Genomic DNA, 23082 nt, shown 5'->3' with positions numbered 1-23082 from the left:
TTAGCTGAGACCTTCTTTGTAACAAATGCTTGGGTTTTATTTAAAAAGAGACCAAATCCTGCGAGTGAGTTTGAAGTAGCCTTGTTGTGTGTTTGCAGGTATCTTCGCCTACCTTAACTACATGGTGCCTAGCACGAGACGTGAGATTCTCGACATCCTCATCAATGGCCTGAAGCGACTCGAGTACCGGGGTTACGACTCTGCAGGTGAGATCAAAGAGTGATACAGTGTGCCACACATTCCCGCTACACTGCGCCATGCATTCCCGTTACACTGCGCTACAAATTCCGTGTTTACCTTCGGTGGGGGACACATGTAAATGGCAGAGGACACATTAACCCTTTTAATTCTATGTTTGTTGTTCATTGAACTCTTAGTTCCGTTCAGGTTGTCTAGTCGGAAATTGAAAGGTTAAGGGGTTTTTGTTTGTGTTATTTAAAACATGAAGATTTTGTTTAATTGTTGGTTGAAATTGATGACAAATAGTGACCCAGTATAGTATGAAATATAAAAGCCAGAACTCTTCTGATATCCATAAAAGGATCCACAAGTCCAGCATTAGGTTAAGAGTTAATTGATGATCCCACAAAAGTCTTTTTATAACTAGGGTTGGGACCTAGCTCAGTCAGTAGAGCACTCACCGGAGATGCTTGCATCGTATGATCGAAAACACTCAGTGAACCCATTCTCTGATTGTCCCCCCCCCCCCCCCCCGTCCCAACCAGTGCACCATGACTGGTATATCAAAAGATTGTGGTATGTGCTGCCCTGTCTGTAGGATGGTGCATGTAAAAGATCCCTTGTTGCTAATGGAAAAATGTAGCAGGTTTCCTCTAAGACTATGTGTCAAAAATTACCAAAGTTGTGACATCCAGTAGCCGATGATTAATAAATCAATATGCTCTAGTGATGTGGTTAATAGATTCCTGTCTTCTTATGTTATAACAAATCTTATGAAACTGACAAATTCCCATAATCTGGCAAATTGACTGCAGGCAGCTGGATAGAGCTATCACAGACAGATGAGCTGCACAAAGATGGCTAACTTGTTGGTAACATGATAACATCTGCCTGGCATACCATTATGGACTGTTCCGGAGTGCCCACCTCAAATGAATGTGCCCAATTCTCTTGGTCATTCTCTGAAAAATTCTATAATTAGTAAATTATTTGGTTATTTTGTATGAGTATAGAGTTGAAGGTATACTGTTTATATTTCAAGGCACAATTTAATTTCGGTGGGATGTCGCCATTATTCAACTTTGAACATTTAATTTTTAACATGGACAGTCAGTAGCTGTTGTGTTTGTCCTAGACAGAATCTTCAACCTTAGTTGGACAGAGGTAATAAAACCAAATTAATCCATTAATTAAACATTTAAAAATGTGATATTTAGCCTAAATGGCTGAGGCACCTGTAGTTAAAAGCTCTGTAAAATGATGTGTAATCAGCAACTCATACATGATACTTTTAGCACCCAGCTGTCACAGAAAGTAATGGCTGTGTCAGCCATATCGAGATATGTTCACACTATAGCCACCACAACAACCAGTATCATATATTGACAGTATACATACTGTGGAACTGTCCTGTTGGGGGGAGGGTAGTGAGACTCATGAGGCAGAGGATTTTCTGTAACCTATTAACTTTGGGTAGTATGTTAGAATCTTTGTTGAATATAATTACAGGAATAGCATTCATCATCATCATAGACATAAGAATTCAGGTCAGGGTGGGGGAGAGAAAGAGGGGCACTACCCCCAAATCTGAAAATAATACATTGCCCACCCCAATTAAAAATAAAATTAATATATAACTGCCCCCCCCCCCCCCCCCCCCCCCCCCCCCCCCCCAGTTGCTTTCATGTTTGGACACCTAAGTTTAGCACTGTTGTCCTGTTAACACCCTGTATGACATTCATCTGTTTATATTCTACCCGATATATATTACATGTTATATTTCTATCAGAGTAGGTGTTTGTACTGGTAATGTCACAGTCTGCAAATTACGCCTTGCGGGAGAATAGTTTAGATGAACAGATTACTAGTGAGGTTAGATATAAATTATAGTAGATAGAGAAATGCTATCAAACACAAACTTGGTAGGGGTAGGAAGTGGGTACCACTGAGGTTAGATATAAATTATAGTAGAGAAATGCTAGCAAACACTAACTTGGTAGGGGTAGGAAGGGGTACCACTGAGGTTAGATATAAATTATAGTAAATAGAGAAATGCTACCAAACACTAACTTGGTAGGGGTAGGAAGGGGATACCACTGAGGTTAGATATAAATTATAGCAGATAGAGAAATGCTACCAAACACTAACTTGGTAGGGGTAGGAAGGGGTACCACTGAGGTTAGATATAAATTATAGCAGATAGAGAAATGCTACCAAACACTAACTTGGTAGGGGTAGGAAGGGGTACCACTGAGATTAGATATAAATTATAGCAGATAGAGAAATACTAGCAAACACTAACTTGGTAGGGGTAGGAAGGGGTACCACTGAGGTTAGATATAAATTATAGTAGATAGAGAAATGCTACCAAACACTAACTTGGTAGGGGGAGGAAGGGGATACCATTGAGGTTAGATATAAATTATAGCAGATAGAGAAATGCTATCAAACACTAACTTGGTAGGGGAGGAAGGGGTACCACTGAGGTTAGATATAAATTATAGTAGATAGAGAAATGCTATCAAACACTAACTTGGTAGGGGGAGGAAGGGGTACCACTGAAGTTAGATATAAATTATAGTAGGTAGAGAAATGCTGCCAAACACTAACTTGGTAGGGGGAGGGAGGGGTACCACTGAGGTTAGATATAAAATATAGTAAATAGAGAAATGCTGCCAAACACTAACTTTGTAGGGGGAAGAGGGGGTACCACTGAGGTTAGATATAAAATATAGTAGGTAGAGAAATGCTGCCAAACACTAACTTGGTAGGGGGAAGAGGGGGTACCACTGAGGTTAGATATAAATTATAGTAAATAGAGAACTGCTGCCAAACACTAACTTGGTAGGGGGAGGGAGGGGTATCACTGAGGTTAGATATAAAATATAGTAAATAGAGAAATGCTGCCAAACACTAACTTTGTAGGGGGAAGAGGGGGTACCACTGAGGTTAGATATAAATTATAGTAAATAGAGAAATGCTGCCAAACACTAACTTTGTAGGGGGAAGAGGGGGTACCACTGAGGTTAGATATAAATTATAGTAAATAGAGAAATGCTGCCAAACACTAACTTTGTAGGGGGAAGAGGGGGTACCACTGAGGTTAGATATAAAATATAGTAAATAGAGAAATGCTGCCAAACACTAACTTTGTAGGGGGAAGAGGGGGTACCACTGAGGTTAGATATAAATTATAGTAGGTAGAGAATTGCTACCAAACACTAACTTTGTAGGGGGAAGAGGGGGTACCACTGAGGTTAGATATAAATTATAGTAGGTAGAGAATTGCTACCAAACACTAACTTGGTAGGGGGAAGAGGGGGTACCACTGAGGTTAGATATAAATTATAGTAGATAGAAAAATGCTACCAAATAGTAAATTGGTAGGGGAGTTTGGGGGTACCACTGAGGTTAGATATAAATTATAGCAGATAGAGAAATGCTACCAAATAGTAACTTGGTTGGAAGAAATAGATAGAGAGATATAGACTTGCTGTCACTACCAATGATTATACAGTGTAGGAAGAAATAGATAGAGAGAGATGGACTTGCTGTCACTACCAATGATTATACAGTGTTGGAAGAAATAGATAGAGAGAGATGGACTTGCTGTCACTACCAATGATTATACAATGTAGGAAGAAATAGACAGAGATGGACTTGCTGTCACTACCAATGATTATACAGTGTAGGAAGAAATAGACAGAGAGAGATGGACTTGCTGTCACTACCAATGATTATACAGTATTGGAAGAAATAGATAGAGAGAGATGGACTTGCTGTCACTACCAATGATTATACAGTATAGGAAGAAATAGATAGAGAGAGATGGACTTGCTGTCACTACCAATGATTATACAGTGTTGGAAGAAATAGATAGAGAGAGATTAACTTGCTGTTACTACCAATGATTATACAGTGTAGGAAGAAATAGATAGAGAGAGATAGACTTGCTGTCACTACCAATGATTATACAGTGTAGGAAGAAATAGATAGAGAGAGATGGACTTGCTGTCACTACCAATGATTATACAGTGTTGGAAGAAATAGATAGAGAGATATAGACTTGCTGTCACTACCAATGATTATACAGTGTAGGAAGAAATAGATAGAGAGATATAGACTTGCTGTCACTACCAATGATTATACAGTGTAGGAAGAAATAGATAGAGAGATATAGACTTGCTGTCACTACCAATGATTATACAGTGTAGGAAGAAATAGATAGAGAGAAATGGACTTCTGTTTCTACCAATGATTATACAGTGTAGGAAGAAATAGATAGAGAACGATGGACTTGCTGTCACTACCAATGATTATACAGTGTAGGAAGAAATAGAGAGAGAGAGATGGACTTGCTGTCACTACCAATGATTATACAGTGTAGGAAGAAATAGATAAAGAGATGGACTTGCTGTCACTACCAATGATTATACAGTGTAGGAAGAAATAGATAGAGAGAGATGGACTTGCTGTCACTACCAATGATTATACAGTGAAATCTCTCAAAACCGGAACCTGTTTAAACCGGAACTCCCCTTTTAAATATCTATACAAAGAGTACCTCTTTAAACCGAATACTTCTAAAACTGGACGCCCTCTGGACCAAGTAAAATGTTTCACTGTATATCATTTGTACCATACTGCAATGCATAAATAACACAATGGCTATTTCATTAATATTTTCTTATAGAAATGTCCTATCATATATATTAAGCATGCATGTGGACAAATGATGTATTGGTAACAACTGTAACTGAAAGAAGATTTGTGTAAATCAGAGAAAAAATGGGAAAATCTGAAATAATGGAATAAACTATCAATCTCTAGCTGTTGAACTGACTGCTCCCTCATACATATACAGATATACTTAGTCACCAATAACTTGTTTTCAACATACAAGCAGAAAATGTTGCACTGACTGCTCCCTCATACTTATACAGATGTACTTAGTCACCCATAAATTGTTTTCAACATACAATCAGAAAATGTTGCACTGACTGTTCCCTCATACTTATACAGATGTACTTAGTCACCCATAACTTGTTTTCAACATACAAGCAAAAAATGTTGCACTGACTGCTCCCTCATACATATACAGATGTACTTAGTCACCCATAACTTATTTTCAACATACAAGCAGAAAATGTTGCACTGACTGCTCCCTCATACTTACACAGATGTACTTAGTCACCCATAACTTGGCTTCAACATACAAGCAGAAAATGTTGCACTGACTGCTCCCTCATACTTACACAGATGTACTTAGTCACCCATAACTTGTTTTCAACATACAATCAGAAAATGTTGCACTGACTGCTCCCTCATACTTATACAGATGTACTTAGTCACCCATAACTTGGCTTCAACATACAAGCAGAAAATGTTGCACTGACTGCTCCCTCATACATATACAGATGTACTTAGTCACCCATAACTTGGCTTCAACATACAATCAGAAAATGTTGCACTGACTGCTCCCTCATACTTATACAGATGTACTTAGTCACCCATAACTTGGCTTCAACATACAAGCAGAAAATGTTGCACTGACTGCTCCCTCATACTTATACAGATGTACTTAGTCACCCATAACTTGGCTTCAACATACAAGCAGAAAATGTTGCACTGACTGCTCCCTCATACTTATACAGATGTACTTAGTCACCCATAACTTGTTTTCAACATACAATCAGAAAATGTTGCACTGACTGCTCCCTCATACTTATACAGATGTACTTAGTCACCCATAACTTGGCTTCAACATACAAGCAGAAAATGTTGCACTGACTGCTCCCTCATACATATACAGATGTACTTAGTCACCCATAACTTGGCTTCAACATACAATCAGAAAATTTTGCACTGACTGCTCCCTCATACTTATACAGATGTACTTAGTCACCCATAACTTGGCTTCAACATACAAGCAGAAAATGTTGCACTGACTGCTCCCTCATACTTATACAGATGTACTTAGTCACCCATAACTTGGCTTCAACATACAAGCAGAAAATGTTGCACTGACTGCTCCCTCATACTTATACAGATGTACTTAGTCACCCATAACTTGGCTTCAACATACAAGCAGAAAATGTTGCACTGACTGCTCCCTCATACTTATACAGATGTACTTAGTTCCCTAATCCTAATGTTTAATGATTGATGGTAAACACGGGTGTTTTTTTCACTATGAGCATGTCATATTTTGTCAATGTGAAGATTCACACACACAAAATAGATGTACAATCATGGTCACATTTCGTAAATTGAGTCCACTATATAGAAAATAACTAGTTGATGACATTGGATATTAGCTTTATCCAGTGAAGTTAAGAATGGGAATTTCTCATTCGGTCTGAACAGGATAAAGCAAATATCCAGTGTCATTAACTAGTTAGTATTTTTATCCTGCAGACCATAAAAAGTATGTGAAAAAACTATTAATTCTGTTATTTCAGCTACATTGTATGTGTGACGTCACATGAGTGATGTCAAAAGTCATATCCTGCTATTATACGGATATGACTTTGCTTTATCCGTCATCATATTCTGTGAGTAGAACTGGTGGTTGCAGGATAAATGTAATTATAAGTACTAGTTTTGAGAGTAGAAAGTAGTAACGAATGCATCAGTGTTACTTTGGCTTTAATGTCATGTACTAACAACTGCATCATTATTTTTGGGTTACTGTTTTTCAGGAGTTGCTTTTGAGGGTAGCAAGTGTGACAGTGATGACTGCGTCATCAAGCTGGTCCGACAGACGGGCAAGGTGAAGAACCTGGAGAACGCTGTTAAAAGTAAGACACACTAACATTATTTACAGACAGGGTCACGTGGCAGTTAACTACTAAAACTTGAGTCGCCATGATTCTGTGACTCGAAACATTATACTCCTCTGTTTCTTTTATCCCACTGATCCTTTCCTCTCTCCTTTGAATTCCATCTCATTTCTTCCCAGTCTGGCAGCTCTGTCTATCTTTCAACTTCTTTCACTGTCACCTTCCACATCCCAGTCCATGTCTCCAACCACAACATGTGCTTATCTCGTGGCTATCCATGCCACACACCTGCCATTTCCCATCAGCTTCTAGCTATGGGTTTAGTGTAGCATGACACTAAGAATGAGTCTCACAGATTCTCTCAATTAAAATATACACTAACCTTCAGCTACATTAACACTACATGTAGCTACAGTAAACTGTTTTAAAGATGTTTCAAATTGCTAGTGGTAGCTAAACTCATTTATGGTTACTAATCCACACTGGCAGAGCCAGAGGTCCACAGAGGGGGGTGGGGGTGGGGGACATGCCAGCCCCATCCCCCCAGTCACACCTCTCCCCCACATGATCTTTCATATTTGCCTATCACTCCATAACTGGTGTAAATGCGAGATTTAACAGACTTGTAGACTGTGTGGGTGCCCTCCCTGCTCTAACATCCTATCTATGTCAACACAATGTCATGTCCACACTGAGTTACATATGACAATATTGATAGACATGCACACTGTGACAACTATATGGAGCTGTAGTTGATTTTATATTAGTACTTTTTGGTACAACTTAATTTTCAGTCCAACTGGCATCCGACTCCGGTCTTAGAAATATTATCCATTTCATCATTATGCTAGTATAGAGCACCGAGATTTACTAAATGTTTGACATGCAATAACTGTTGATGAATAAATCAGTGTGCTCTAGTGGAAGGAAATATTTAATTTTATGACGCACTCAACACATTTTATTTACGGTTACCTGGCATCGGACATGGTTAAGGACCACACAGATATTGACAGAGGAAACCCGCTGTCACCACTTCACAAGCTACTCTTTATGATTAGCAGCAAGGTATCTTTTATATGCATCATCCCACAGACAGGATAGTACATACCACGGCATTTGGTACACCAGTTGTGAAGCACTGGCTGGGATGAGAAATAGCCCAATGGGCCCACAGACAGGAATCGATCCTAGATAGATCGCGCATCAGGCGAGTGCTGTACCAATGTGCTCTAGTGGTGTCATTAATAAAAATAAACTTTTAACTCCTTGTCATAATTATTTTTGTCATGAAACCCCACATCTCAGTTATAATGTACTGTTTACAGTCCCCGTCCTGCAGTTATATTTCCTTTATTCAAGCAAATACAGTTATGTTGTTTCTGGTATATATTAAGTTGAGTTTGGAATAACCCTGTTACAAATTGTGATTATAAGACTCCATCATATGCGGTCATGTGGGATAGAAAAAGTACGTCCGAGGTGGTGAAAATTTTGACCTGGGACGAGGCTTGCCAAGTCCCAAGGTAGAAATTTCCACCACCGAGGGTGTACCTTTTCTATCCCACATGACTGCATATGATGAAGTATTTTTCTCTCAGTCATTCGGTAAATAAACCATTATTTTACACGAACAGACAAAGATGGCTGAACAAGTAACTTTTTTGTTTGACCATTTTATCATAAATAAGCTACGCTATCGTATTTGCAGTGCTTGTTTCATGTGTTAAATAAAATTTAACACTACAAATTAACAAGATAGATTTTAAAATGAAGGTTTTAATAACAGAATATTAATTTAAAACTGTCTAATGATCTCATGTCACTGCCTCACATTAATATGATGTCATATATTACCAACAACGTCATGTTAAACGCAAGCACGTAATATCCCATGTAAGATAGAAATTTCTTACATGGCTTTCTTTCATGGAATAGCTATGTTCCATATACCTGAGGATGAGAGAAATAAATATCCTCAATGCTGGTACAAAGTGGTGAGATGTTATATCGGTGGTTGCCCTATTGCTTGTGGCAAGTGATAACTTCACTGAAGTATGCCTATCACTGACTTAAAGATAATAATTGCCCAGCAGGGAAAGTACGATTCCACTCCGATGATGATTTCACAATTGTACGCAGTCAGTACAGATAGCATGTTTGTGTTCAATACAGGACTTCATAGTGATTGGTATTTTCTAATATTAGAAGAAAAATAGATCAGAAATTCTTACTTGCTGATGGATTTGACAAATTTACCATCAAATATAATCAGTTTTGATTTTTGTAAATTATAATTATATTTTTGTCATACAAGGCTCACAACAAATTTACATAATTATATAATAGTGCTTTTGCTATGGTTTTGATTAAAAAAAAAAAAATTCTGCATATTCATAGAAGCACAATTTTTAATAAACTAAATTGTCTGATATTATGTAAATTTCAGGTAGTACACGATACAAAAATACTTGCTTGTCTCAAATAACCATGAGTTATCAAGTGACTTTAAACAAATTATTAGCAAAGGAATACACATGCTTTCTGATATAAAGTGCAATATTTGTTCTTTCTCAGGTATATTCAAAGGTTCTGGTATGTGTTGTGGGGTCATTCAACGTAACGCTATTTTTGTCAGTCAGACACCCATCCACCCCCTTGTAACGCCCTGTAACGCTAGACCATACACACCCCAAAATATCACTTAATGCTTGGAGATACCCCCCCCCCCCCCCCCCCCCCCCCCCCCCCCCCCCCCCCCCCCCCCCAACACACAGATAAAGTAACCTGGCAATGTTTATTTATACCCATGTGTACTATGATGACTTCATTAAAGTGACGTATTGCTGTTCCATCCAATACATCGGTTGTCAACGGCACACCTCTGCTTTCACTTGAATCCCGAGAATCTCCTTGGGATAACATATAAATACAATATTAAAATGTCTGGTGTATTAAAGCATTTAGCTTGATTTATAATTGTTTTGGGTTTACATTTACCTGTAAAAACCTACATTATATATTGTTGTCATGGCATGGCATGTTTAAGAGAAAACAAAATTGTGTTATGTAACGCTGTTCAATACACCCCCTACACCTTGTAACGCTTGGACTTACACCCCCTACCCCCTAAGCATTACATAATATTTGAATGGCCCCTGTCCTGTTTGTGGGGTGGGAAAATGCATACAAAAAAGCCCTTGCTGCTGATAGAAAACTGTAGTGGGTTTTCTTTACATTGACAATAACTAAATGTTGGACACTAGTAGCCAGTGATTTATAAATCATTTGGCTCAAGTGGTGTTGTCAAACAAAACAAACTTTAACTTAGTACATACAAGCTATTTTTATAGCCTGTAGTTGATAACTGCCCGCCCAAACCTGCCACGTTGTAAATCTGTACAGCACTGGTGTAGGTAACACTTTATTTATGGGCATCCATATTTAATTGCACCGAGCACAAAACTCAGTAAGGGGTTGCATGCATCATAGTACAGTCTTTGTACCAGTGCTTTTACAATCACGTTAGCATCTGACTGGGTTAAAGTTTGAAGTGCACCTAACTTTAAATAAAGCATTAAATACATCCAGGAGGTAAAGACTAGCTCAGTTGGTAGAGTGCCCACCTAGATTTTTGGGCGGTAGGATTGAATCCCAATGGTAGACACATTCTTTGATTTTCAGTTTTTTCCTGTTCTAACCAGTGCTCTACTACTGGTATATCAAAGGTCATGATATGACCTGTTCTGTCTGTGGAAAAGTACATTGAAAATATCCCTTGCTGCTAATGAATGTATCAAAATTATCAACTGTTTGATATCCAATAGCCGATTATTAAATAATCAAAATGCTCTAGTGGTGTCATTAAACAAATCAAACTCAACTTAAGGGTGAGGTTTGATTGTAGTGTGTTGCTGTAGGTAGGAGTATAGCAAATAGTATCTGAGCACTTTGGTCATCTATGCAATCCTATTTGGTTATATGTGGGATCCAGTTTGGTCATTTATAGGATCCAGTTAGGTTGTCTATGGGATCCAGTTTGGTTGTCTATGGGATCCAGTTTGGTCATTTATAGGATCCAGTTAGGTTGTCTATGGGATCCAGTTTGGTTGTCTATGGGATCCAGTTAGGTGTCTGTGGCATCCAGTTTGGTTGTCTATGGGATCCAGTTAGGTTGTCTATGGGATCCAGTTTGGTTGTCTGTGGCATCCAGTTTGGTTGTTTGTGGCATCCAGTTTGGTTATCTATGGGATCCAGTTTGGTCATCTGTGGGATCCAGTTTGGTTGTCTGTGGGATCCATTTTGGTCATTTGTAGGATCCAGTTAGGTTGTCTATGTGATCCAGTTTGGTTGTCTGTGGCATCCAGTTTGTTTGTCTGTGGGATCCAGTTTGGTCATCTATGGGATCCAGTTTGGTGGTGCTATAGACCCTACAAAGTGAAACTACTGCGAGTCTGTCAGTGGTTATAAGTTTGTGTTTTATTTTCAGACAACCTTGATGTTGACTTTGACAAGTCCTACAACATCCATGTTGGAATTGCTCACACCCGCTGGGCGACTCACGGTGAGCCAAGCCGCAACAACTGTCACCCACAGAGATCAGACCCAAACAATGGTGAGTTTTTAACAAAATTATTTTATTTATTTTAATCTTTAATTGTTTTTGTGGAGTGGGAGAGTGTATAATACACGGGGAAAAGTCAGTAAGTTTTGTGTATTGTTGTGCATGTGTAAACATAATAATTATAGGTTTACAAACTTCAAATTTTCGAGTGAAACATCCAAGTAATGTCTGATTTCAGTTATCAGAAATGACTCTAGCTACAAACAAATATGTCATCTGTAGTGTTTAGAAACTAGGATCAGTGACTTTAAGACTGAATGAGAATGATTCCGGTGCATTTCTCGTATCAATAGGATCAGTGACTTTAAGACTGAATGAGAATGATTCCAGTGCATTTCTCATATCAATAGGATCAGTGACTTTAAGACTGAATGAGAATGATTCCGGTGCATTTCTCGTATCAATAGGATCAGTGACTTTAAGACTGAATGAGAATGATTCCAGTGCATTTCTCATATCAATAGGATCAGTGACTTTAAGATTGAATCAAAATGATTCTGGTGCATTTCTCGTATCAATAGGATCAGTGACTTTAACTTTAAGATTGAATCAAAATGATTCCGGTGCATTTCTCATATCAATAGGATCAGTGACTTTAAGACTGAATGAGAATGATTCCAGTGCATTTCTCATATCAATAGGATCAGTGACTTTAAGATTGAATGAGAATGATTCCAGTGCATTTCTCGTATCAAGTATTTAGTTTCTCGGCATGCCTGCGGTCAGTGTGTTTACTGGATTGAGTGTAGGTGCACCAGCTTGGTTGAGATGACACGTCGTGCACTCAACATCCATGTGTTGGTGTCGGTGTATGCGTGTCAAACCACGCTGGAATTTACACATTGTATGTTACATTTAAATAACACGACGTCGGCTTTTTCTAGATAGGCCAGTACACTGTTACTATTGATTTGAAAACCTGCAACAAATGTCTTGTCTCTTATGTTGTTATAGAGTTCAGTGCACTGGACATCCAAAAGAAATATGTTTGGACAATAAATCTTAATGCACTGTATATTAATTTTGAAAATAATGCCTGTTTCTAAAAATGTATATAGTCAGGCTTTCTACCAGAAAGTAATTTGAGGCTACTAGGTGGTTATGGGTTTGAAATCTTTTGAAACTGGACATTGCATTTATGTACTTAGACCAAGTTTAAACAGCAGTTCTCTTACTATAATCTATCGATTATATATTTTTAAATGTATCCATTAATTTTCAAGATTTTAATGTTTGTAATTTGATCCTTCGTACTCTCTGACAGAAACCCTGATAACATACATTTAGTTTTCAACGGTTACACTTAACATAAAACGCTGTTGACCTGGTCACACTGCACATTGTACAACTCTTTGACGTGTGTACAGGGCATGTGGGCTGCTTGCAATTTTAATTCAATATATGATATTTAATTTTAAATATTTAATTTTTCTTTTTCAGAATTTGTTCTTGTTCACAATGGTATTATTACAAACTACAATGATATCAAATCATTTTTGGTAAGTATTTTTGTTTGTTTCTTCGATAGTTGACTGTATTAGTGACAATAAAGTGAATGAAAGAAAGATAATAATTCATCCATTTTCAGCAAACCAGGCCTCTGATAATTCTGAGAACGATAGTTTGATTCACTGATAATTCTGAGAACGATAGTTTGATTCACTGGTAATTCTGAGAACGATAGTTTGATTCACAGATAATTCTGAGAACGATAGTTTGATTCACTGATCACTCATGCATGTCTTGTTTTGTGTAACCTTTTTTTTTTCACTGCAGGACTGGCTGCATTTTACTCTGAATAAAAATAAGATATTGCTTTGAAAACATATAACTCGTGACAAATGGTCCATCTCCCCACATATATTTTATATTGCATTCCTGGATATTCCCCCCCTAGAGTATTACATAATTGCTGAACAGGTCCCTCATTACAAAACTTGTGTAGTCATGTTGTCTTGTTTTTGTAACAAAGGGTCCACAAATCCATGTGATATCGTGACTATTTACTGACACCAAGATATCTTATCCTGCTTGGATTTGATTGGTGTAAATCAACTATAGAACCAGGATCTGGGCTGTAGGTACCACTCTCCACCTTAATCAAGGTCATTTATTGTTGACCGTATGCATGAACATTGTACTAGATTTATATGTTAGCCAATATGCAAACTTCCTACAGCTTATAGAAATCAAAGCGTTGGATCATCATGTCTGAGCAAACACGAAACATCATAAATCTGTGTGTAATAAAAACATTAACGGACATCTCAAACCTACTTGACCTTTGTCTAAGAAACGCTTATTTTGCTCGTGTTTAATTGTCATGTAAAACCCTGTTTGTATGTACATGTACTAACTTACTGGTGCAGGTAGTCGCCACACGGGGTGGGGACGTAGCCCAGTGGTAAACCCTGTTTGTATGTACATGTACTAACTTACTGGTGCAGGTAGTCGCCACACGGGGTAAAGCCCAGTGGTAAAGCGCTCTCCAGATGAGCAGTCACTTTAAGATCAATTCCTGTCGGTGGACCCATTGGGCTATTTCTCATTCCAGTCACTTTAAGATCAATTCCTGTCGGTGGACCCATTGGGCTATTTCTCATTCCAGTCACTTTAAGATCAATTCCTGTCGGTGGACCCATTGGGCTATTTCTCATTCCAGTCACTTTAAGATCAGTTCCTGTCGGTGGACCCATTGGGCTATTTCTCATTCCAGTCACTTTAAGATCAATTCCTGTCGGTGGACCCATTGGGCTATTTCTCATTCCAGTCACTTTAAGATCAATTCCTGTCGGTGGACCCATTGGGCTATTTCTCATTCCAGTCAGTTTAAGATCAATTCCTGTCGGTGGACCCATTGGGCTATTTCTCATTCCAGTCAGTTTAAGATCAATTCCTGTCGGTGGACCCATTGGGCTATTTCTCATTCCAGTCACTTTAAGATCAGTTCCTGTCGGTGGACCCATTGGGCTATTTCTCATTCCAGTCACTTTAAGATCAATTCCTGTCGGTGGACCCATTGGGCTATTTCTCATTCCAGTCACTTTAAGATCAAGTCAGTTTACCATGACTGGTATATCAATGGCTGTGGTATGTGATATCCTGTCTATGGGATGGTGCACATAAAAAATCCCTTGCTACTAATGGAAAAATGTAGTGGGTTTCCTCTCTAAGACTATATGTCAAAATTACCAAATGTTTGACATCCAATAGCCAATGATTAATAAATCAATGTGCTCTAGTGGTGTCATAAACAAAACAAACTTTAACTTTACCACAGGGGCATGGACTGCGAGGGTTCGGTTGACTCCCTTTCCTAGCAAGGGCTAAAACAAACTTTAACTTTACCACAGGGGCATGGACTGCGAGGGTTCGGTTGACTCCCTTTCCTAGCAAGGGCTAAAACAAACTTTAACTTTACCACAGGGGCATGGACTGCGAGGGTTCGGTTGACTCCCTTTCCTAGCAAGGGCTAAAACAAACTTTAACTTTACCACAGGGGCATGGACTGCGAGGGTTCGGTTGACTCCCTTTCCTAGCAAGGGCTAAAACAAACTTTAACTTTACCACAGGGGCATGGACTGCGAGGGTTCGGTTGACTCCCTTTCCTAGCAAGGGCTAAAACAAACTTTAACTTTACCACAGGGGCATGGACTGCGAGGGTTCGGTTGACTCCCTTTCCTAGCAAGGGCTAAAACAAACTTTAACTTTACCACAGGGGCATGGACTGCGAGGGTTCGGTTGACTCCCTTTCCTAGCAAGGGCTAAAACAAACTTTAACTTTACCACAGGGGCATGGACTGCGAGGGTTCGGTTGACTCCCTTTCCTAGCAAGGGCTAAAACAAACTTTAACTTTACCACAGGGGCATGGACTGCGAGGGTTCGGTTGACTCCCTTTCCTAGCAAGGGCTAAAACAAACTTTAACTTTACCACAGGGGCATGGACTGCGAGGGTTCGGTTGACTCCCTTTCCTAGCAAGGGCTAAAACAAACTTTAACTTTACCACAGGGGCATGGACTGCGAGGGTTCGGTTGACTCCCTTTCCTAGCAAGGGCTAAAACAAACTTTAACTTTACCACAGGGGCATGGACTGCGAGGGTTCGGTTGACTCCCTTTCCTAGCAAGGGCTAAAACAAACTTTAACTTTACCACAGGGGCATGGACTGCGAGGGTTCGGTTGACTCCCTTTCCTAGCAAGGGCTAAAACAAACTTTAACTTTACCACAGGGGCATGGACTGCGAGGGTTCGGTTGACTCCCTTTCCTAGCAAGGGCTAAAACAAACTTTAACTTTACCACAGGGGCATGGACTGCGAGGGTTCGGTTGACTCCCTTTCCTAGCAAGGGCTAAAACAAACTTTAACTTTACCACAGGGGCATGGACTGCGAGGGTTCGGTTGACTCCCTTTCCTAGCAAGGGCTAAAACAAACTTTAACTTTACCACAGGGGCATGGACTGCGAGGGTTCGGTTGACTCCCTTTCCTAGCAAGGGCTAAAACAAACTTTAACTTTACCACAGGGGCATGGACTGCGAGGGTTCGGTTGACTCCCTTTCCTAGCAAGGGCTAAAACAAACTTTAACTTTACCACAGGGGCATGGACTGCGAGGGTTCGGTTGACTCCCTTTCCTAGCAAGGGCTAAAACAAACTTTAACTTTACCACAGGGGCATGGACTGCGAGGGTTCGGTTGACTCCCTTTCCTAGCAAGGGCTAAAACAAACTTTAACTTTACCACAGGGGCATGGACCGCGAGGGTTTGGATGACTCCCTTTCCTAGCAAGGGCTAAAACAAACTTTAACTTTACCACAGGGGCATGGACTGCGAGGGTTCGGATGACTTCCTTTCCTAGAAAGGGCTAAAACAAACTTTAACTTTACCACAGAGGCATGGACTGCGAGGGTTCGGATGACTCCCTTTCCTAGCAAGGGCTAAAACAAACTTTAACTTTACCACAGGGGCATGGACTGCGAGGGTTCGGTTGACTCCCTTTCCTAGCAAGGGCTAAAACAAACTTTAACTTTACCACAGAGGCATGGACTGCGAGGGTTCGGATAACTCCCTTTCCTAGCAAGGGCTAAAACAAACTTTAACTTTACCACAGGGGCATGGACTGCGAGGGTTCGGATGACTCCCTTTCCTAGCAAGGGCTAAAACAAACTTTAACTTTACCACAGGGGCATGGACTGCGAGGGTTCGGTTGACTCCCTTTCCTAGAAAGGGCTAAAACAAACTTTAACTTTACCACAGGGGCATGGACTGCGAGGGTTCGGATGACTCCCTTTCCTAGCAAGGGCTAAAACAATTTTTACAGTGCAATGTTAGGCTATATATTTATATTAGGTATCCAGGGAATATGTAAACAAAAGTGTCTGCTATGTACATATTCAAACCCCCCCCCCCCCCACACACACACACATATGTCCAGACCATGCAACATCCATTTCAAATTTATTTAAATCATGTATGCATAGAAAAAATGAAAAACATGCAATAAACTCATTAGATATAGAGAGTAATTATTATAGTGTAACCGGTTTCACACTTGCACAAAAAGTTTTAGGAGATCGAGCTGCAAAGTTATCTCCTTGAAATAAAGTTTTTAATGAATTCCATTTAAAGCTTCCTGCTCATGGCAAAGACTGGTACAAGAAAATATTTCAAAGTCATCTTTGATCAACATGTACTGAAATGATATGACACTAGTAAATAATTATAAACATCTACAGGCCCTTTATTACATTGTTGAGTATATTAGTAATAATAATACCTTTGAAATTAACAAATATGAAGTCTATTAAATACTGGTGGGTGTGTTGAACAATAGTTCATGCAGTTTGAGACTTGTGAAAAAATGGCAAATGAAGCCTGTAAAAGATTGGTGGGTGTGTTGATCATCCTGAGAGGGCGAGGTTATGATGTACATGATGTATTCATTGAGAAAATTGAAACAAAATGGAACTCACATGTAAATGGGACTCACATGTAAATGGGACTCACATGTAAATGGGACTCACATGTAAATGGGACTCACATGTAAATGGGACTCACATGTAAATGGGACTCACATGTAAATGGGACTCACATGTAAATGGGACTCACATGTAAATGGGACTCACATGTAAATGGAACTCACATGTAAATGGAACTCATATGTAAATGGGACTCACATGTAAATGGGACTCACATATGCTTCTAAATGGCACTCTAAATGGGACTCACATATGCTTCAACTAAAGGGCCTGTGTTTATCAGCAGTTGCTTGATTCATTCAAGTCATCATCAAACCAATTCTGCCTGTTACAATTGGTAATTCTTTGAAGAAAAACAACCTTTGTTGTAAATTGGTTTATGCTATGGCTGATAAATAATGGCTTAACAAAATTAATGACATGCTTTCTACCTGGCTTATAATACAGCGAGGGGAGCTGTTCATGATTATCAGCACTCTCACAGGTGTTCAAGGGGAGGGGGGTTATTACCTACATGTGTTTTTAATACAGCGAGGGGAGCTGTTCCTGATTACCAACACTCTCACAGGTGTTCAAGGGGAGGGGGGTTATTACCTACATGTGCTTATAATACAGCGAGGGGAGCTGTTCATGATTACCAGCACTCTCACAGGTGTTCAAGGGCAGGGGGGTTATTACCTACATGTGCTTATAATACAGCGAGGGGAGCTGTTCCTGATTACCAACACTCTCACAGGTGTTCAAGGGGAGGGGGGTTATTACATACATGTGCTTATAATACAGCGAGGGGAGCTGTTCATGATTACCAGCACTCTCACAGGTGTTCAAGGGGAGGGGGGTTATTACCTACATGTGCTTATAATACAGCGAGGGGAGCTGTTCATGATTACCAGCACTCTCACAGGTGTTCAAGGGGAGGGGGGTTATTACCTACATGTGCTTATAATACAGCGAGGGGAGCTGTTCATGATTACCAGCACTCTCACAGGTGTTCAAGGGGAGGGGGGTTATTACCTACATGTGCTTTTACCACAACCACCCCAGCCCACCGCAGTCGGCAGTTTAATGGAGATCGATTGCCACAGAATTTTTTATTCTCCATGGCACTTTCGGTGTATGTTTTGCAGTGGACATTTTCATAACTGCAGGGGTTACCTCCCTAAAAAATATAAGTGTTGATAAACTAGCTATTACAAAATAATATTTTAATGTAGTCTTTAGGATAGGGGGTAGGAAATAGCAATGAGTTTTCTTTGTGTACTATATGTTTGTAAATGTAAACTGTTTGTAAAGAGTGTTAAGTCAGAGAGTCACTTAGCATGCACTTAGGTGGAAGTACATGAATTTGCCTCCACTCTGATGCAAGATAGAAAGCTGTTGCATTATTCAGGTCAATGAAAACATGGATTTTCTAACTAGTAAATAGTGCATGAAACGGCAACCTAGAACTTAATACAGTTATATACACTGTATACATGTCAATATTGGTGACTTGCTGTATGTACCATTGTAATATATACAAGACAATCAATGAGTGACGTATAGACAAAAACAACATACTTGGTCCCCATATGATGGGTTTATTCTTCATTCCTGAAGTGTACAATTTTAACCTTTCTTCCTAAATCTTATAATAAACTGTTGGTTTTCATGAATGAGAGTTTAATCTTTATTTCTAAATCTGACTATTGGTTTGGATGAGTGGGATTTTAATTTTTATTTCTAAATCTGATAATAAACTGTGTGAACTTTCATCTTTAAATATTTCAACATTTTATAATCCTGTATGTGGGAAAGTGTATATAAAAGATCCCTTGCTTCATTAGGAAGAATGTAGCGGGTTTCTTCTGATGACTACGAGTCATAATTACCAAATGTTTGACATTTAATAGCCGATCATTAATTAATCAGTGTGCTCCAGTGGTGTCGTTAAACAAAACAAACGATGTGCTAATAGTGCTATGACTGCCTCCAGTGCAAAGCTACCTCATACACTTACAGCAGCGATCTCATTGTGCGATTAGTCACACCAACTTGTCATATGCAATCGAACCGTACTGTGCGATTAGTCACACCAACTTGTCATATGCAATCGAATCGTACTGTGCGATTAGTCACACCAACTTGTCATATGCAATCGAATCGTACTGTGCGATTAGTCACACCAACTTGTCATATGCAATCGAACCGTACTGTGCGATTAGTCACACCAACTTGTCATATGCAATCGAACCGTACTGTGCGATTAGTCACACCAACTTGTCATATGCAATCGAATCGTACTGTGCGATTAGTCACACCAACTTGTCATATGCAATCGAATCGTACTGTGCGATTAGTCACACCAACTTGTCATATGCAATCGAATCGTACTGTGCGATTAGTCACACCAACTTGTCATATGCAGTCGAACCGTACTGTGCGATTAGTCACACCAACTTGTCATATGCAGTCGAACCGTACTGTGCGATTAGTCACACCAACTTGTCATATGCAATCGAACCGTACTGTGCGATTAGTCACACCAACTTGTCATATGCAATCGAAACGTACTGTGCGATTAGTCACACCAACTTGTCATATGCAGTCGAACCGTACTGTGCGATTAGTCACACCAACTTGTCATATGCAGTCGAACCGTACTGTGCGATTAGTCACACCAACTTGTCATATGCAGTCGAATCGTACTGTGCGATTAGTCACACCAACTTGTCATATGCAGTCGAACCGTACTGTGCGATTAGTCACACCAACTTGTCATATGCAGTCGAACCGTACTGTGCGATTAGTCACACCAACTTGTCATATGCAGTCGAACCGTACTGTGCGATTAGTCACACCAACTTGTCATATGCAATCGAACCGTACTGTGCGATTAGTCACACCAACTTGTCATATGCAGTCGAACCGTACTGTGCGATTAGTCACACCAACTTGTCATATGCAGTCGAACCGTACTGTGCGATTAGTCACACCAACTTGTCATATGCAGTCGAACCGTACTGTGCGATTAGTCACACCAACTTGTCATATGCAATCGAACCGTACTGTGCGATTAGTCACACCAACTTGTCATATGCAATCGAACCGTACTGTGCGATTAGTCACACCAACTTGTCATATGCAATCGAATCGTACTGTGCGATTAGTCACACCAACTTGTCATATGCAATCGAATCGTACTGTGCGATTAGTCACACCAACTTGTCATATGCAGTCGAACCGTACTGTGCGATTAGTCACACCAACTTGTCATATGCAGTCGAACCGTACTGTGCGATTAGTCACACCAACTTGTCATATGCAGTCGAACCGTACTGTGCGATTAGTCACACCAACTTGTCATATGCAGTCGAACCGTACTGTGCGATTAGTCACACCAACTTGTCATATGCAGTCGAACCGTACTGTGCGATTAGTCACACCAACTTGTCATATGCAGTCGAACCATACTGTGCGATTAGTCACACCAACTTGTCATATGCAATCGAATCATACTGTGCGATTAGTCACACCAACTTGTCATATGCAGTCGAATCATACTGTGAGAACACCTAAACTAGAACAACTTATATCTTAAATGTTCCGATTTTTGTGGGGTCGATAAATCGTATGTGAAAAGTCAGTGCCACTAATCACATAATGAGAATGCCGCTTAAGGTGATCTTATAGCACTATGATTGCTTTGTGGAATAGGCCCCGAACAACTGTCCTCCACTTATTTCAATGCCTCACATTGGTTTTCCTCATATGCAGTGTTGGGCTAGTAAATAACTACTATCAACATACCCAATGGCTAGTGAAAAAAAAGAGTTGTAAAATGCTAACATTTAAAGCTATTTTGTAAATATGAATATCCTGCAAACCCTCACCCACCCTCCAATCTACGTTCTATCTCCTTATCTGATTATTGCTAGTAGGAAAATTGTATTTACTTAAAGTAGGGCTATAAGTTTAAATCGTGGCTAGTAAATATTTTAAAATACCTCATCCTATGACTGGTGGATTTTTATAGCAATTCTATTAGCCCAGTGTCATACGTGGCTAAAGTTTGATTTTGTGTTTCGTGGCTGTATATAAAACAGAAATTGTCTGTCACTCCATCTGATCAATGGTGGAAACAGCCCTTGCTATAGTGTTAGCCCAGTGTCATACGTGGCTAAAGTTTGATTTTGTGTTTCGTGGCTGTATATAAAACAGAAATTGTCTGTCACTCCATCTGATCAGTGGTGGAAACAGCCCTTGCTATAGTGTTAGCCCAGTGTCATACGTGGCTAAAGTTTGATTTTGTGTTTCGTGGCTGTATATAAAACAGAAATTGTCTGTCACTGGTGGAAACAGCCCTTGCTATAGTGTTAGCCCAGTGTCATATGTGGCTAAAGTTTGATTTTGTGTTTCGTGGCTGTATATAAAACAGAAATTGTCTGTCACTCCATCTGATCAATGGTGGAAACAGCCCTTGCTATAGTGTTAGCCCAGTGTCATACGTGGCTAAAGTTTGATTTTGTGTTTCGTGGCTGTATATAAAACAGAAATTGTCTGTCACTCCATCTGATCAATGGTGGAAACAGCCCTTGCTATAGTGTTAGCCCAGTGTCATATGTGGCTAAAGTTTGATTTTGTGTTTCGTGGCTGTATATAAAACAGAAATTGTCTGTCACTCCATCTGATCAATGGTGGAAACAGCCCTTGCTATAGTGTTAGCCCAGTGTCATACGTGGCTAAAGTTTGATTTTGTGTTTCGTGGCTGTATATAAAACAGAAATTGTCTGTCACTCCATCTGATCAATGGTGGAAACAGCCCTTGCTATAGTGTTAGCCCAGTGTCATACGTGGCTAAAGTTTGATTTTGTGTTTCGTGGCTGTATATAACAGAAATTGCCTTCCACTCCATCTAATCAATGGTGGAAACAGCCCTTGCTATAGTGTTAGCACCGATCAATAGACAACAAATTACTATTGTTTGTTATTGATTGTCTGCTTCAAACTGTATCTCTCTCTTCATTAATTATTGTCAAGATGGCTTGTAGGGAAACATGGCTAGATGACTATCACACCTTCGCAGACCTATTAATGGTTTTAGTTCTATTTAGAGCATACTGTTGGAACATGTAATTACAACAAAAAAACAAGAAGTTATTTGTTGGGTTCAGATATATCATGACACAACTTACACCTAGTTGATTGTCACTTCTTTGATGACCTGTTAATGTTTTTAACTGTTTATTGTACAGTAAAGTACACTTATAATGAACATGCTTAGAACAGACAACTGCATAGAATGAATTGATTGTAAAGTCCCGTTTTATCTCCTTATACGTTAATAACCAACTTATGCAAATGTGTACAACGAACTACTGCTATAATGAACTAACTAGCATGGTCCCTTCCAGTTCATTATAAGAGTACTTTACTGTAGTATTAGTTCTGTTTAGAGCATACGGTTTGAATATGTAATTACAAAAAATATACTGCTATTTTATTGCGTTCAGATATGATAATAACACAAGTTATAGCTAGTGG

General features: G+C 39.5%; 1 protein-coding gene across 4 annotated transcripts in view; it reads left to right on the top strand.

Moving 5' to 3' along the window:
* Nucleotides 1-23082, top strand: part of LOC121378858 (glutamine--fructose-6-phosphate aminotransferase [isomerizing] 2-like) — an 87080-nt gene that overhangs the window by 5526 nt on the left and 58472 nt on the right. For all 4 annotated transcript variants that reach the window (XM_041507202.1, XM_041507203.1, XM_041507200.1 and 1 more), the window contains exons 2-5: nt 99-206; nt 6882-6980; nt 11452-11577; nt 13027-13085. In XM_041507202.1, coding sequence (XP_041363136.1) covers nt 99-206; nt 6882-6980; nt 11452-11577; nt 13027-13085 — 392 coding nt within the window. The remainder of the gene's footprint in view (nt 1-98; nt 207-6881; nt 6981-11451; nt 11578-13026; nt 13086-23082) is intronic.

Source organism: Gigantopelta aegis, chromosome 8 (genome assembly GCF_016097555.1).
Source record: "Gigantopelta aegis isolate Gae_Host chromosome 8, Gae_host_genome, whole genome shotgun sequence".
Classification (NCBI taxonomy): domain Eukaryota; kingdom Metazoa; phylum Mollusca; class Gastropoda; order Neomphalida; family Peltospiridae; genus Gigantopelta; species Gigantopelta aegis.
Note: the sequence above shows the minus strand (reverse complement) of the source record. Positions and strands in the feature narration are given on the sequence as shown.